The 17327-nt window shown below is 41.4% G+C and overlaps 1 protein-coding gene across 1 annotated transcript in view; it reads left to right on the top strand.

The window, feature by feature from the left end:
* col23a1a (collagen type XXIII alpha 1 chain a) overlaps positions 1 to 17327 on the top strand; it is a 121712-nt gene that overhangs the window by 96138 nt on the left and 8247 nt on the right. Inside the window, 13 exon segments of the mRNA XM_067599072.1 lie at positions 2920 to 2946; positions 3037 to 3063; positions 5176 to 5202; positions 6104 to 6130; positions 11174 to 11248; positions 12499 to 12615; positions 15014 to 15040; positions 15273 to 15299; positions 15429 to 15482; positions 15584 to 15643; positions 15767 to 15811; positions 15923 to 16000; positions 16182 to 16205. Coding sequence (XP_067455173.1) covers positions 2920 to 2946; positions 3037 to 3063; positions 5176 to 5202; positions 6104 to 6130; positions 11174 to 11248; positions 12499 to 12615; positions 15014 to 15040; positions 15273 to 15299; positions 15429 to 15482; positions 15584 to 15643; positions 15767 to 15811; positions 15923 to 16000; positions 16182 to 16205 — 615 coding nt within the window.

Below are 17327 nucleotides of genomic sequence, written 5' to 3'. Positions count from 1 at the left end.
TTTTCCTGCTTTGCAGACTGTTATGTAGGTTTGTACCACACAGAAGGTACAGTAGTAGCTGCACAGAAAAGAAGAAAAAAAGCACAGAATATGTTACAGGCCACACATCAAAATCCAATTCCCTCTACTTCTGTTTTCATATTCACCCCTTTTGTTCTTGGCTTTTATTAAAAACTCCTTGTGACTCCTGATCTGATTTAAGTAAGGCTCATATATTTTAAAGTATCTTATTATCAGTCACATAAGAACTTCTGGACTGCTGTATCGTTAGTTGAATTATTGCTCCAGGTAGTTATAGTAACCCTGTGTCCTAATTTATTCCATACTAGATTCAGTAAGTAAGTAAGGTCATACAAGTTATATACTGTATACTACAATATGTAAACTGTCAGCCGCCAGATAGTACAGACAGGATTTTATTGTTGAGAACACACAGTAACAGGATCTATAACTCACAGGCCACTGTGTAGCTTGTTAGCAGCTGTAAATCAGTTAGTTTTTTTGCTCCACTTCAGACTCTGCAGCAGCCGATGACCTCACTGTGTACACCTCGCCTACTCATCCTGACGAGTCTTGAAGGAGCCGGGCTCTGATAAATGCTCCCAGATGCAGAGATATCACCCCATTCACACACACACACACACACACACACACATAAATACACGGTATATATCAATGCACAGATGCAGAGACAAAGACACCAGAGAAAACTCACTATGACATTTGCTCATTCGATTTGTCACATGATAAACAGGGCATGCTGCATTTAATAGAGTGAAACTATAACCTCTCCTGTATTGTATATAGCATTCAGTGAAGGAAATACAGGGCATTACATCCATACTCTTCACACTCCTTTCAACTTTAGACAACCATGGTGAAATTATTGCCCTCTGATTGGTGCCAGTCATTTGTTCCACCCCAGTCTCTCAGCCACCTACTACTGATTTTCACAAGAGGCCCTGAATCAAAAAGACATCAAGAGCCTTAAAGGCTTTTCTCCATATTTTTTTTTTTTATAAATCTCTCTATACAGACTAAGCATGCAAGTTCTTAAAGAGAGTTTACAGCCATGCCATCCCATTACAAGACTGAAGAGAGGCATCAAACGATCACATGAGCTATTAATGAGCTCCAAAGTTTTTTTCTCCCCCACCCTTCTTCTCCTCTTCCCTTCATCCTTATGTGTCAAAGCATGGAGCGATGACACTGTGGTAGGTTTTCACTACGGGACCCAAGCCGAATAGCACCCGAGGGTCTAGTAAAGCAGGGAGATGAAGAGAACTTATGTAAGCCATCCAAAGCCAGAGACGACAATTGTTAATGATGGTTTCCAGTCTGCAGAGCCACCAGGATTGTGAGGCGTTGAGCAACCCTCGACTCAAGGGACCCTGTAAAAACTGTTAGCTTAACATCAAGTACGGTTGTTAAGGAAGTCAACATTAGCCTTTAACACATACATCACATTTAAGTGTTTTTGGAAAGTTTGATGCAACTGTTCCTTTATGTTTAAGTAAAGATCTAAAGGTTTGTACCTTTTAACTGAGCGTTGTTTTGCGGAGGAGGTTCAATGACTGCTCGGCTGTTTTTTGAGGGATAAACAATGTGGACAACTTCAACTGCTGTTTCAGCACTTGGGTGAGGTTGGATAGGGACTTACACACACACACACACACACACACACACACACACACACACACACACACACACACACACACACACACACACAGTAGATGTGGGGTTGTGTGGCAGATTAACACAGCTGGACCAGATCCATCCACAGTCTATAACGCTGAACATCACACGGTAAATCACAGAATAATTATAAACCGCAACCACCTGGAAACGTCTTAATATGAGTAAAACGGGGCAGGATATGCGTAGTACATTTGTATAAAAAGTTACAACCGATTTCCTCTTTTTTCTTTCTTTTTCACCCTAAAGTTTCCCATAATCGCAGCTGTTTCTGTGCTGTTTACAGGCACACTTTTTTACTCTCCTCACTTGATACGTTTGTCTTGCCAAATCCACTTAAATGTTTGTCCAAAGCTAAAGTCATTTAAATTGTTTCCTAAGAGTTGCTAAGACAAGACTAAAACATTATAAATACTAATAAATAACAGGTGGTTTATGATATTTTGGAGGCTTGAGAAAGTTTTGTCAGTGTATTAAAACAAACTGTCTTTATCAGATTCTCCATTCACGGCAGATGTTACAGTCAGTAGAGGAATAGTTTCACATTTAGTAAATTGATTTAAACTTGTTTGCTATCTTGCTGACAGTTAGATGAGAACACTGATAACACTCTAATATTTAACTAACTTGAGCAAGGAGGTTAATCGGAAATGTCTCATGGGAAAAAGTGGTCAGTACGATCAATTCACAGATATCTACAAACTAATCATTATTATCACTATTATTAGCGATTTGTCAGTTATCAGGTCGTCCCTGATTTGTTCCTCACTAACTAATCAGAACTTTGTCTTCTGTGTTGTTGTGTTGTTACCAATGTTAGCATAGCATAAAGACTCAAAGCAGAGGACAACAAAACCTAAATGTAAAAACATCTACCAGCACCTCCAAACCTCACTAATTAACACATTATATCGTGTTTGTTTAATTTGTAAAAAAACTGAAGTGCAAAAACAATTATTTTTTGTTTTCAGAGGGTTATGTAAAGGACTATTTCTTGGCTTGGCGCAGTGACTAGCTAAGCTATGCAAGCTGTCTTCTGCTTTAGCGCTGAACTTAATGCACAGACTTGAGAGTGTTTTTGATCTCTTCATCTAACTCTCGGCAAGAAAACAAATAAACGTATTTCCCATAATATTAAACTATTCTCTTTATGGTTTTGTGTCAACATGGCTTCAGTAACTTTGTTTTGTCTTTTCATAATTTCTCTTATCTGCCTTCCCACAGGGTCCGCTTGGCTTGGATGGCAAACCAGTGAGTATCCCCATAATCAAACATACAAAACATGCTTTGCTGTAAGTGACTGACTATAGTTTTAATTTAACTCTGTCTTTCTCCTTTCAGGGTTTACCAGGTCTCAAGGGAAGCCAGGTACACCATCACACAGCTGTTGCCTTGACTTGGTTTTATAATATCACATGTCAATTACATTGAAGCAATTCCTACTATTCCTAATATTGTCTAACTATGAATCCAGGTGGGTATTTGGCCTGTGGGACAGATGATGGTTTGCTAGACCTCATCAATCACTTTTACTGTTCCTAAGGGAAAAGCTCACGGTAGCCATCTTGTTTCTTGTTCCACATCTTAAGTCATCCCAGGGCTCCTGGCCACGGGGGAGTCATGGCTCAACTGAGCCAAGTGCTGAACTCCCCTTTGCACTTCACCTCTGAGTCCCATCCATCACCTTTTCCCTGAAACCCCACCGCACTCCCAGACACACCCAGGTGTTGCGTGGAAACGGGCAAAGCAGAGCGAATGGGTTACACACCAGTGGGAAAAGTGAGAGAGAGGATAGAGTTTATAATCTATAACTGAGGCTCTTTAAAAAGTAATTACAGTGCCCTCCACCTCCCCTTCAGGCCCTTCTCTCCGGTCGCTTTGCCGACTTAGAGAGGGACGAGTCATCTGCTGAAACATAAACCCCTCACAGAATAATGAGAGGTGCTTGCATAGCCTCTCCATCAAACACCATTAAGCTGTTGTTTCCTGCTAAAGAAGATCTCAAGCTGGTTCTGTCTTTTAAAAGGACTCTCTGCTGTAAAACCCCAGCAGACCCCCTGCTCACCAGCACTTCTCCCTGGAAGTACTGGTGAGTTGGAAGTGAAAACAGAAGGTTAAGGATAAAAACTGTGAAAATAAGATTAGTTTGTTGATAGATGATGGCCAGTGAAGACACAAGAATGAGTGTATGGGAGTAAAACAAGTTTTTTTTAGTACAATAAACACTTAGAAGAGAAAAGTAAGTTCAGTGACATTACCGTGACCTAAAAGATAAAAAAGTAGGACACAAGGAGCTATTAAAAGAGCCCTGCACCTACAAGAGTAGTGGTAGATGAGTTGTCACTCCCTCTTCCTTCATCTTTCTCTACTTCCTAAATCGAAGGAGAGAGCAGCGCAGGAGATGAACTGCTGTCTGTCATCATGTGGCTGGTCACATTAAGAAACTGCTTATCCTCTCCACCGGAGCCCCTCTTCAGCTCCATACCCCTGAACACAATTAGCGCTCCGCTGCAGGCAAAACGTCTGCCAGACAGAGAAGACGTGAGGAAAGGGGGAACGAATTATGAGAGGGAAGCTTCAAGGCAGATAGAAGAGAGGAATTAGAGACAGGGGAACTTTAGTGAAAGCAGGATGAAGGAAAGAGTGTGTGAAATACAGGATGGGCAAAGGAAATGGACACTTTAGAGAAATAGAGACGTGAAAAAGTCTCTGCCCACAGTAGTCATTTTTAGACAGACTGTAGCTGGGATCAGAGGCTGCTGGTGGCAGGTTTCCATTTAGTTGTCTCTGTCTCTGTTGGTGTGTCACAGTCACAGAAGGCCTGTAGTCAGTCTGTGGTTGGTGTTGGCACATTTGGGGTCCTTGCGCCACTTGTGAGCATTGGACAGCCTGAGATGGGCAGACCGAGAGAAGGATGAGGCCAAACCATCAGGGATTAGCTCATCTTTGGGCCTGGTGTTCATAAGACAATGCCAACACACACAGTGTGACTGTGCGGCGGTGTCTTTACATACTCTACATGAGTGCACAGGCCTGTTTTGAGACCCTGTGTTTTCAGTTAGCGTTTGTAGCGTTCCACATCTAAGACAGCCGTCAAACGTCGAAAGAGTTTCCCTCTGAGAGAAAGACTGATGGAGGAACAAAGGAACATGTCCCTCTTTCGGTTTTATCTCTCAGCAACAGTTTTTATCTCACAAAGAGAAATCTTAAAAGGGATTCTTGAGGCATTTGCTGAACTAGATTTGCTGCAAGCTCATGTCATATGGTCCTCTTGTTGTGAAATATGCTCAGACAGAAGTGACTTGGGATTGAGCAGTCTCAACGGCACAGCTGCATTAGGTGGTATTACTTGCGTGCCTTACTGTTTGATTGAATGCTCCCTGCTAGAGGCCAGTTGAAAATGTATTGCACTATGATGTATGTTGCTTATATGATAACTGATTTATCTTGACCAAATGTCTCTGATTATCTCGCCTACAGGGACCAGCCGGACCCAAGGGAGAAAAGGTATGCTTCAAAGTGGATTTCAACAACCCTCTTAGACAAGTCAATGCACTGTATGGATGTTTTTCTCTCATTCATTTACTGGCAGACAGCTTCAAAAAGACAAACGCAGGCACATACAGCCGCACAGGTGTTCTCTCCATCGCCCTCCCACGTTCACTGTTTCACTGCGCACCCATCAAACGAGCCATAGATTACATGTAGTTATGTAGGAGCTCATGTGTCTCCACACATTCTCACGTCAAGGCACTAAACAGGTTTACAGGCCTTCCGCAGGGCTCGATGATAGCCAGATGTTTTCCCGCTCTGTGAACCTCTGCCCAGCCTAAGATGTTAGCGAACGTAAGAGCCGCAAGAGCTGGCAGAGGAGGCTTCTGCATGTGGTCATTTGTGTACCCACTGATGGGTAGCTTTGTGTGTGTGTGTGTGTGTACGTTTTTGCACTCAAGCGAAAATTGTCCAGATAAGCATGACCACAAGAACAGTGCAACTGCCGTAAACAACATTCAGTCTGATGAGCAGGGATTGCAAATGACGGATGATGCTGAGGTTTGGAAAATTGGCTCCCTTCATGTAATCATGCTGGTAGCTCTGTGATGAGAGCATGAACTCCAAATCCTCATCAGGGAACCAACAATCCCCAGCACGTGCGCTTCCAGTTTTACTTTCCTGTCAGATGATTCCAATTGGCTTATCAAATGATTTAGACAGTAAATGTTGATATCCTGAGCTGATTTGTGGATAGATGACCTCTTAGTCGCTTCCTTCCCATTCACAAGAATTTGTTTCAGGCCTGTCTGTCACAGCTGCTCTACCGTAGCAGTATCCTGTTGCATGCCAAATGCTGTGTGCATGTACAGCAATATAACTGCTGACAATTGTTGTTTTCCTGTTTTTCTCCCAGGGTGACCAAGGAGACATTGGGCCAAGGGTAAGTCGTGTTTTCTGTCTTTGCCAGAGAAGGTGAAATTAGATATTTTTGACTGTTATATGTACAGTTTAGAAGCTATCATGTCAATATGTTAAAATACTGTGTTTTGTTCTTTAGCAAAGCGTTTCCCACCCTGAGGGTTGGGGCCCCCCCAAGGGGTCCAAAGAAAAATCTGCGGGGTCACAAAATGATTAAATGGATTAGAAAGAAAATCAGATTATACATTATATGATATGTTTCTGGTAAACAAAATTGTGTCCATTTTTCAGATTTTTACTTTGTTCTTTTTATTATGAAATACTGGATATTTTCACCTTTTCACTGACACAATTTTAGAGGGAAAAATCAGTTTTGGTTGAACTGCACATATTACTCATTTCCATACTAAGACTATAACGTCTGATGAGTTATCACAAGTAGACATAACTTTATGTTAAGGGGTTGTTTCTTAGTTGAGTTTATTGTCATTACAACAAACATTGTAAGGAACTTGTCTCTGTAAGCTCATAGTGCAGGATAGACAGAACAACATTAAATGCAGCAGTGCAATAATAATAAAACCATCATATAAATACATACAATACAAAAGAGCTTATTGCACAGAGCACCATTAACATAATCAATAAGCTAAAAACAATCTACCTTACAGTGCAAAAGTCAGGTAACCTAAACATTAAAATACCCCAAATATCATTAAAAAATACAAAGAAAACCCTTAACTAGAAACAAACGCATTTGTTTCAATAGTAGTCATATTACCAAACTGAGCTGTGATAGAGAGAGTTAGCACACTGTTGATGCCAAATGTGTAAAAGTGGACCACAACTTTTCTTTCTTTTTTGAGCTTCTGCAAAAAATATAATATCTCCGGAGCCAACTTTAAGATTTTGTAACCTTTGCTTTCCCTAAATGAGTCATCATGAGTAGTCCAATCATTTGTATACAAGGAAAAAAGCAGCAGCAGAATATCATAAACCAACCAGTATTTCTACGCTGGAACACTGCCATGTCCCCTTTTACCTATTCATCCACAGTGTCACTGGACTATATAGCAGGCACTGGCTGCACAGGTTGCCAGTCTATGTCTAGACAAAAACACGCACAAACACACTTCTAATTTACATCTTTGGGCAGCTGAGTTGTCGGTGTACCTGAACTGAATGTCTTGGGACTGCAGGCCGACACAGGGAGCATATGCAAATTTCATAGAGAAAGGAAAAGGGCTGAAATTCAAACCCAGACCAGACAGAGTATCAGACCATCACAAACTGGAAATCAAAGTCCAGGAAGAGAGGAATTGTCTTTCTTTCTTTTTTTTATAACATCTGAAAAACTACTCATCATTTCCTTGTTATCAAACCGAGGGAACATTGTGCTCATGCAAGCAGACAAACGTGAAAAACACTTGTGATCATAAGTTTTGTCAAGTTTTGGTCTGTCCGCATAACCTTCAACACTCAAGGCAAGTCTTTTAATAAATCAAAAGAAAAGTGTGTTTATCCTGCGAGGCTATCCCAGCAACTGCACTAACAACATAGTCCGGCTCCTATGATGAGGTTTGAGTTGCCCACATCTCCAAAGCTCCAGAGATGAGAAATGATGATATTAAAGAACGATGGAAATACTTAAAACCTCACCATCAAAACCCAACGGTTGGGGCAACACGCCAAAGCTGCCATCTAGTCTCAACCAAACTGTTTCTTTAACATTACGGCGGAACCTCGCTCTGTATCTGGTCCATGTTGTCAGTGTTGTCTTTTCATATGATATCATTCCACCCACCATGAGATCTGTGTAATTATGTCAGTGTGGTTTGAAAATAGCCCCCTGTGCTTTACATGGTGACCAGTTTGGATTCTTTGAAGAAGTAATGTACCCTGTGAATTCTGAATGTTTTCCCTGTTTTATTATGTTTAGAATATAATATCAGGTCAAAGTCACACTTCTTGGCCTGCAAATAAAAGCTGGGATGAGCTATTGAGGTAATCTATGTATTGTTTGGGATTTCAGCCCAAAGATCCAAATCTCTTTCATTTTTTTTGTACATTTTCTCTGTTTCCCCTAAGATGATAAATTGCAGAGACGAAGAGGAAAAATTGCACACTTATACTGTAATTCAAAGTTTTATACTTTTTCAAGGTCATAAATCCTCTAAATCATGCAACATGCACTCTCACATTCTCCAGATTGTGTATAATTTGCGTTTCACTTTTTTTTCTTTGGTCACTGATTTTTCTAAACTTGGTATATTGCCAGAGTTGCCATAAGTTACATGGCCAGCAGGAGCTTATGAAGATTGAAATGGGTGTAGCCCAACAAAACTGCTACCATTTGTTTCATAATAATTAGTTTTAAATGTTTACAATACTATGAACTTCTTCATTAACTTTAATTAATTATCATTTCTAATTATTACTTAGTCTCACTAATTTGATGTGCACCATAAAGCATCTAAACAGTAATTTCCATACTGGCGGTGGTCTGTCATATGAGGTCCACAACCATTTTACCTTTAAAAATATTCACTCATACATTATTTATAAAATCTACAAATGTTCCTTGTAACAGGCTTAAACCTCTTATGTTGCCACTTACTGCCTGTCTTTATTATGACAAACATTCTTCAGCAAGTATCCCACAAAGGACTAGATTTGTAATAATAATTAGAAATAGATGACTGTGCATAAATTTTCTCAGTGTTGGAGTCTGACAATATTGGCATAGCGGTGTGTGTAAGAGTATTGGAAGGAAACTGAATGGCTATTGTTTTACAGCAGAGCACAAATGGAGTGTAAATTTGTCAGGGCTGCCTAGCGGAACCATATTTATGATGTGGTTCAGAAGCATTACAGGAATTCCTGATTCCTATCAAGGCGTAAGCCATTTGATTTCCCAGCCTATCCTTCTAGATTTTGAGGTAACTGTTTGTGCTAGAATTAAATTTTTTTGGCATTCTGCGTTACACAGTTCTTCCAAACGGTAAATATTGTACTTGGAAAGGGCTTCTGGAGCTTTGATGTCTTCGGATATGTCTGCAGCCAAAAAAACCTCAGAGTATCGCCTAAAGACAGGCTTGATTCAAAACAAACTCTTCAGCTCCTAAAACTACAGTAGTTGTGAATGAGGTTTGGCTTGAGGTTACATTTTCATAGATATGGAGATAGGTTAGCAAATGAAAAACTGTTGGTTTCTGAATAAAATGTTAAATGAATTTTTTCTACCTGCTGTGAATCAAAGCTCTCCTGTGTCCAGTGACGTTGAGTAGATAAAACTTGTGAGGTTGGAGTTATCATCCCAGTGCAGAAGCATTACCTTTCCCTGATTTGAACATCGTGGCCTCTTTCACCTCTGAACTCTTTGAGAGGCAACGAGAATACACGCGAAAACAGGAAGTGCCCATGAATCTCTGTCAACCTGTAACTTCCTGTCAATCCATCATTTTCAGCGCCTTTGTAAGGCCGGATCTGGTCTGAGGGCAGATTACAAACATCAGGATAAGAGGGGCATTAAAACATAATCAGATGTTATAGAAGCTCCAAGAACATGTGACAAAGGGTCACGCTTTCTGTTGCATCTTTTTCCAAAGCAGAAACCAAAATGGGTAGCCATTTTTCCCAGCCTCCATACTGTCAAATCCACACAGAGGAGATTGTCATTTGTTTAGGTTTGTCTGGCGACTGTATTGAAAGACATGATGGGAATTTCATCCCCAGCCAAAGCCGTCTTTCGCCTCCCCCAGAACAGCTACAAAAAGGCCATGGTTAGACAGGGCTCTGAGTTTGAATGGCTGTTTGTCTTAGTTTTAGCCTAAGGTCTGATGAGAAGGAGGTATAGGGAAAGCCCACTGTGAAACAACCTATTCTCTTATGAGATGTTTAAGGAGCATATGTGTATGTGGTCTCCATGGTGGGAATTGTGTGAATGAGTGAATGTGACAGTGGAGAGAGGGGGGTGTTAAGGCAAAAAAGAGAAGAAGGAGGGGTTTGCGGTGTTGGAAAGAAACCTCAGCTATCCAGCGCTCACCGCAGCCTGTTAACGGAAACCTCATGAGCAGACGAGCATCTCTCCTTCTTACTCCCCCCCCCTCCCCTTCCCCCGCAGTTCCTCCTACCTCCACTCTTAGGTCTTCCCTCCACCCTCTCCTCCCCTCCCTTCTATGTGTTTTTGGAGGGAACTCAACCAGAGAGGCAGCGTTATGCTCGGAGCTGTCTGGCGGCAGACGAACTTTGCTCCTTTCAGCTTGACAGACAGTCATCACAGTTACTGTCTGTTGGCTGGAAACAGCAACGCCACCTCTGTTTGGTTTGGTCGCAAAGGGGAGAGATGAAGATTGAATAGAACACACACACACACACAATTAAATACATGTTTGAATGGGAGATATAATTTGTGAACAGGCATAGAACGGGAGGCAATCACTTGTAATTTAGCAGTATTTCTCAGATTTTATGAAACATGGATCTCACTTTTTGCAAGTTATTTTTTGTAGTTCTGTGCAGTAATCACTCTGAACTTTTACATGAATATCTCTTAATATTATATATATAATATCTCGTGTCATGAGGCTACTGATCTATGCATTTATCAAACAAATTGATGGTAAGTTGCTCACCTTTCTCTTTATCACCTCCTCTATTCAGGGTCCTCCAAACCACACCACATTTGCAGGTCTGCACAGTAATCAGATTCTCACCGTCAAGGTTTGTCCCTCACAGCAAACTGTTTCTCATCCCTCCCAGCAGCCACTGCTCTCTGTCAGGCTGCTGATCTGTCACTATCCCTGCAGGTGGAGGAGAAAAATTCTCCTTTTGAGCTTTCTTGTATGGCCTACAGCCTGAGAGGCCACTGGACACTCATCTCTGTTTTTCCCACAGCAGTTGTTCCTACTCCTCTCTTCTGGACTCTCACTGTTAACAGTATATTTCTGATTTCATTACTCATTTATCTCTTTCCTCTCTTCTCCTCTCCCATTCTCTCCACACTCTTTCCTTCCACTCTGTCTTCCTGCTTTTTTTTTTCCTTTCTGCGCCTCTCGCACCTCAGATGGTCTTTCCCCGATATGACCATGGCTTTCTCTCTGGAGACCAGTCCAGCACCTTTCAGAGACGTTTTCTGAAGGTAGACAACAACTAAGGCATGTGTGCACTTTTAACACTTTAACCCACCTCTCTCATTCAAGTCCATTTGCAAAAAAGCAATGCATCTCCCTTCTTTCTCCACTTTTCATATTTTCCCCACATTTCTCTGTCATGTTGCATTTAATTAATTTAATGTTTTTCACCATTTTCCTGTGTGTACTGGCTTGCATAATTGAATTAACATGACCTATTAGGTGAAAATGTGTGTATGAAAGTTCTACAGTATCCACAAAAATTAAGGAAACATCTTGAAGGATGAACCACATGTATTTTAGAGCAGCTCAAGAGATGTGTGCTTCTCATTATGAGGAGGATAGAAGAGCTTTGTTGGTGACAGTTTAGTTCAAGCCTGAGCTTAATAGAGACATAATAATTATCAGTGCAAGGAAAGAAGGTTTTAGTCTGCTATAGTTCCTTAGTAATATCATTTTCATGAAAGCGCCTGCTGTACCAGTTTGCCGCAACAAAGCAAACCATAATGCACCACATGTCTGTAGAGATGAGAGGGTGCAGAGGAAGTGCCTATAAAGACAACACCACTCTTACATCCCCCTCAGTGGTGAGCAAGACTCCTTGTGCGTTAATGGTTTCTGTTTGGAGTATACATGAGGGTGGAAGTCATCTGAGAGAGACATGTCCCCAGTAAGATGTAAATCCAGTGATGAAAGGTTCTTTAATATGAGGTGACGGCTCAGTTTTTGTTTTGTGACGCATAATCAGAAAAAAAAAAAAGTAACTTCGCATGAATGTTGTTCTCAATTAATGGTTTCTCATGTGAGAGTGCATGTGTTCGCATGGGTGTGTTTTAGTTTGTGACTAAATATCAGTCTGACTCACATTGGAGCATTAACTTCCATAGAGCCAGATAGGTCCCTTAGGAATTAGTGGACACTGAAAACAGAGAAAAAAGGAGAGTGAATATTGGATTTGAGTGGACACGAACATGATGCGTAAATAGGCGATTGTTTGCTAACAACTTGCCATATCTACTTAAAAGATGACAATATGTCAGTCTTGTGTTCACAGCTTGTGAAAGTCAAACAACACACAAGATTTTTTCTACCTGTTATCAGATGATCATGATTTCTGCCAGTTATCTCACCTGTACTTACACAGATAAATGTTATCTCCAGGCTGGCAAAGATGTTTTGCTTTTATACAAATGCAAAAATGCATCAAACACATGTTTTTTTCTCTTTCTCTCTCTCATTCTTCTGTTTTTCTCATCAGGGTGACCAAGGCCAGGCCGGACCCGCTGGTCCTCCCGGTCCACCAGGTCCCCCTGGTCCCAGAGGTCCCCCAGGGAACACCGGCAAGGACGGGCCACGTGGTCCTTCTGGAGAGCCAGTAAGACCCTCTGCTTATTATGTCACAGTGACAAATGCACACCCACTACACAAAAACAATGCACCCATATACACACACACACCTCTTAGTTGCTGTTATTCTCCTCCTCATTCACTCACCCCCTTTTCCTCACCCTCTAACTGAGGTTACACCACAAAGAATGCAGTCACTTAAAACACCTCTGTCATCAGGGACTGCCGTTACCCCAGTTGTGTTGACCCGGTATAGTTCAACCGCAGGGGTGTGACAGATTGCAAATTGTGTTTCTGTGTGTGTGTATGTGTGTGTGCCATGTGTAAATGTGCAGTTATGCACATGTATTAAGGGGGAAAGGGTCCACGCAGTAAATTGCAGTGAACCCATATTCTCATTCTTCCGGGTTTGCCAGTGAGCTGTGGCTTACCTAAAAGCTCCCAGAATAGCAACTCTACTCCTGGCCTCATCTGTTTTGTGTAAGACAGCGGCCACAAAGTTCTCTAACACGCCCCCATTCTCCCACCCTCCTACCACGATTGTGTCACTGTGCGCCCCTGAAACAGATATGCCACTGCGGCGAGTTCATGGGCAGTTTGCCGGCCTCACCAAACAATAGCTGCGCTCCTCGCCCGAAGCCGTTTATGTTTCTCAAGATTAACTTTCTGCTTCCCAGAGTTCAGTTCATATGCAGAGGCAGCTTAAAGCTGTGGTTGTTGGATGTAAGAGAGAGAAGGAGGCTATGAAGGTAATTTTTGTTTATTCAAGTGAAGGAATGAATGCTCTGTTACCCTCAACTGGCACAGGACAGCAAAGGGATTCAAGTGAAAAATGCTGGTTTCAGAGTGGGTGATTTTATGCAAAACCGACAAAAGAGAAAGCCAATGCAGCTCAGAATATGACTAAAAACAGACGGGTTGAAGAGAAGGGGCCCGTCCTTTAACCTAGTCAATTTCAAATGTTCTCTCCAAGTTGATTAAAGGCGTTGCAAAACCCAAAACAGCAAAACAAAGAAGAGTGGCGCTAAGAGCCACTCCATGTTGTGGGCAGATGTCTGAGAGTAGGAAAGGCTGAGCAGGAGAAAGCCTGTCTGTGTGGGTGTCCTCAAGCCCTTGACGTTTATATCTTTAAAGTGGAAAGAAGTAAAGGAATGACAGCTCAACATTCTCTCTATTTGCTATATGTCAACATATGTAAGTTCAAGAAATTATTTAAGTAAATTCAGCGTCGTTGAAACGCAACTGGAAATGTATCTGACATCTGAACTGATCCTCATCCATCCGATTCTGCACTCAGGATAAAAGAAGTGCTAAAAATTATTTGCAACGGTGATTTGTTTCACGCTGCTGTGGAGGGAAGATCAAAAGACGAGGAGGAGGTAAGAGGGGGTGAGAAGAGAGGTTAAAAGGCTTCTGGAGCAACTGCGGATGGGAATAAAAGAGGACCACATAGCAGCAGAGGAGATCAGAATGACAGTTTGTATGTGCTGATGGAGAGCAGGAGGAAGAAAAACAGCTGGGAAACATCTAAGTAGCTTCTACTTGTTATTGTAAAATATGAGGACAGAGTGGAAGGCTAGTAACCTCCAATTTATAATACTTTATTATAACGATCAAGACTGATCAAGTAAACATAACTACTTGATAGCAGAGTGTGTGTGCGTGTCTGTGTATGAGACAGCAATTGAGAGAGAGATGGAGGGGCTCTACTGCAAGCCGTCTCGGCCATGGATGACTTCATAACAGATGTTTAGCTGTTCATAGCCCACATCCACCTGGCCCTCACAAACACACCCGATAGGTTTGTTTACCTAAATAAGCCAAATCACTGATGGACAGATGCCAAAAAGCAGACATGGAATACTCTCTTACTGTTTGTATTAGGGGGCGCTGTGGCTTATTGCTCACCATACATCATATGAGTCCTGGCCACGGCTCTTGAATCTTCTCATAGCAACTGAAAAAAATGCTACATTAGGTGTCTAAATGTTTTTGGGCTACCATAGATTCTCCAAGTCTGTGAATTTTTCTCTTTATTTTATTTATCATAAGATATTTCCCCATTTGGTGTTTTGGTGATGGTGGTGGAGAGCACTGTCTAACGCACCGTTCCAAAATCTCCCTTAGGTGTTCAGCAGGGTTGACATCAGGCACATGATTCAGATGATTTTCATACTCATCAGACCATTCAGGGACCCCCTCATTCCCTGCATGGAAGCGACTACATTCATTACGCTTCAATTCAAGTTTTTTTCCTTTAACTTGTCACCCAACTTTACACACTCCCACTCAAAATGAACACTTGATGTCAATGAACTGGTTTTTCCTGATTCAACACTGACATCTAGTGGCCATTCTGCCTCGTCTTTGAAGCTGGTTTACCTGAAATTGTATACAAGACTTATTTTCTCCTCTGTCCTCCTCAGGGTTTTCCAGGTCGTGATGGCACTGATGTGAGTACATTTCAGGTCCTTTTTTTCAATCAATCAATCAATCAATCAGTTTTTATTTGTCTAGCACCAAATCTCAACAAAAGTCATCTCAGGGCACTTTTCACACAGAGCAGGTCTAGAGATTGTTTGAACCTCAAGCAATCTAACTGTTCATGTCATATTATTACTAGCTGGTGCTGATGATTTGTCTTTGTGTAGACAATCATAGTAACAAAATATATTTCTGCTTCAGGGACAACAAGGATTGCCTGGGAAGCCGGTAAGATTGTTAATGGATTATTGACAATGACTTAACTATTTCTCCTACTTCTTGTTTCCATCAAACACATCAACCACTTTGTCAATCTTGCAGCACTTTTGACCTTTATTGACTGTTATGAACTGACAGGGAGAAGATGGTCAGCCGGGCTACTCAGGACCACCGGGGCCTCCAGGGTCAAAGGTGCAGACGAGCTTTACTCCTCAGTTACCATGTCTCATGCTGATTATTTTAAATATGTCTTTTCGTACACTGACCTTGTATGTTTATTGTGTGTTGAAAAGGGTGAGCCAGGTGTTGGAGAAAAAGGAGAGAGCGGCATGGATGGACTCCCAGGACTTAAGGTACATTTAACAATACAAACATAAATAATTTTTCTTAGTCATAACATTCTTATAACACATACAAAATATTAACAACCTGATGTCTGAGAGAGTTTCACCATAATGTGTCTGTGTATCACACAGGGAGACAAAGGGGAAATTGGAGATCAAGGACCACAGGGACCTACGGTATGTGTATTACTTAAAGGGTTATTTTGCTAAACATTTGCATTATCTTTAGTTGTTATCATCTTTAGTTCTTTATTCATATTTCGATCATTCTTTCTGTATCTGTTTCAGGGTTATACTGGTGAAAAAGGTGCTCCAGGTTCCTCAGACATCATTGACTTCAATGGGAAGCTTCTAGATGCTTTCCAGGTGAGTAATAACCCAGTGTGAGAAAGACCAGATTTATGGGTGCACCGTAAATTCCATCCTGCATTTATTATCGGATCCCAAGTTAGGAATCAGCAGAACTTGAAAAAACCCAGAAATGGCAGTGTGGTAATCTTTTTTTTTTCTTGACAAAACTGAAAATGTTGCCATTTCTTCTTGACAGGCCATCCACACCATCAGTGTTTCGGTAATCTGCTGTTGTTTTTGCATGGTTTTGGTGCTGTGAACAGTAACTAACACCTATAATAATACATAGACGCACACAGACTTGCATATACACACACACACCCTGTTTGTATCGGCTCCTTCTCCCACGTGCCTCAACCAGTGGATCTGTGTGTTTTTGTAGATGCCCTTTACCCAGATCTCCTTATTTCAAATGTATTGGATGTCACTCTAGAGGTCACATCTAAAAAGTATTACTGAATGTCTTTAGTTTACTAGTCTACCAGGCTGTCTCGTGTATTCATGTGGGATGAAACACGCAGCCCCAGCAAATACAGTTCAGCTGTGCCGCTCTATCAGATAACATGTAGCCTAAAGAAGCATGCTTAATCATGCAGAAAAATCAACAGCCTTTGTTTCATTGTTCTGAGTGTGTATTCATGCTATATGCCTCACAACATACGTGGCTTTAACTTGCTATAGGGCAGCATGGTGTTTTTTTGTGGTTCCACATAACTCAGTTGATGCACAGGGGGAATGCATTGGAGAGGAAGCATTCACAGCCTCCGCAGTCTCAGTTTCACATCGCTCTCTTCATACACAAAACCCTTTGATTCCACCATGTACCGTGCTACATGCTAATAACAGATGGATATCTCTGCAGTGGAGCGTGTATTTGATTAAAAACTACTATGAACCAGGTCCCCTTGGACCATGTCTGAAATGGGCTCCTGCATGCAACACTGTAGACAGCAGCATGGGATAGTTACAAAGGAGTCGGTGAACCTGAGATCTTATCAGAAGCATCTTGCCAACGCGGCTCCATTGGCACCAAATCACACGCAAGGTCTCAGCTAGAGTTATATCCATGGAACGAGGAATGCTCATTGACCACCCAACTTGTGTTAAGATCCATTTGCTTGTTTGTGTGAAAAGCTGTATTAGTTTCGTCTGTGGTGAGATTTTAGGTGAATTTTACTGGTTTAAAACCATGTTAAAATTGGTTGTTTGTTATTATCATTTTCTTTATGCCTTTTTGTATAATTATTTGCATGAGTAGACTTCACTTTCCAATGATGGAATATCTCAGATCAAATAGTTGTTTGTAAACATCTTTTGGTTGCCACAGCTTTAATGGAGGACA

The sequence above is a fragment of the Thunnus thynnus genome, chromosome 9, assembly GCF_963924715.1.
Source record: "Thunnus thynnus chromosome 9, fThuThy2.1, whole genome shotgun sequence".
Taxonomy (NCBI): domain Eukaryota; kingdom Metazoa; phylum Chordata; class Actinopteri; order Scombriformes; family Scombridae; genus Thunnus; species Thunnus thynnus.
Note: the sequence above shows the minus strand (reverse complement) of the source record. Positions and strands in the feature narration are given on the sequence as shown.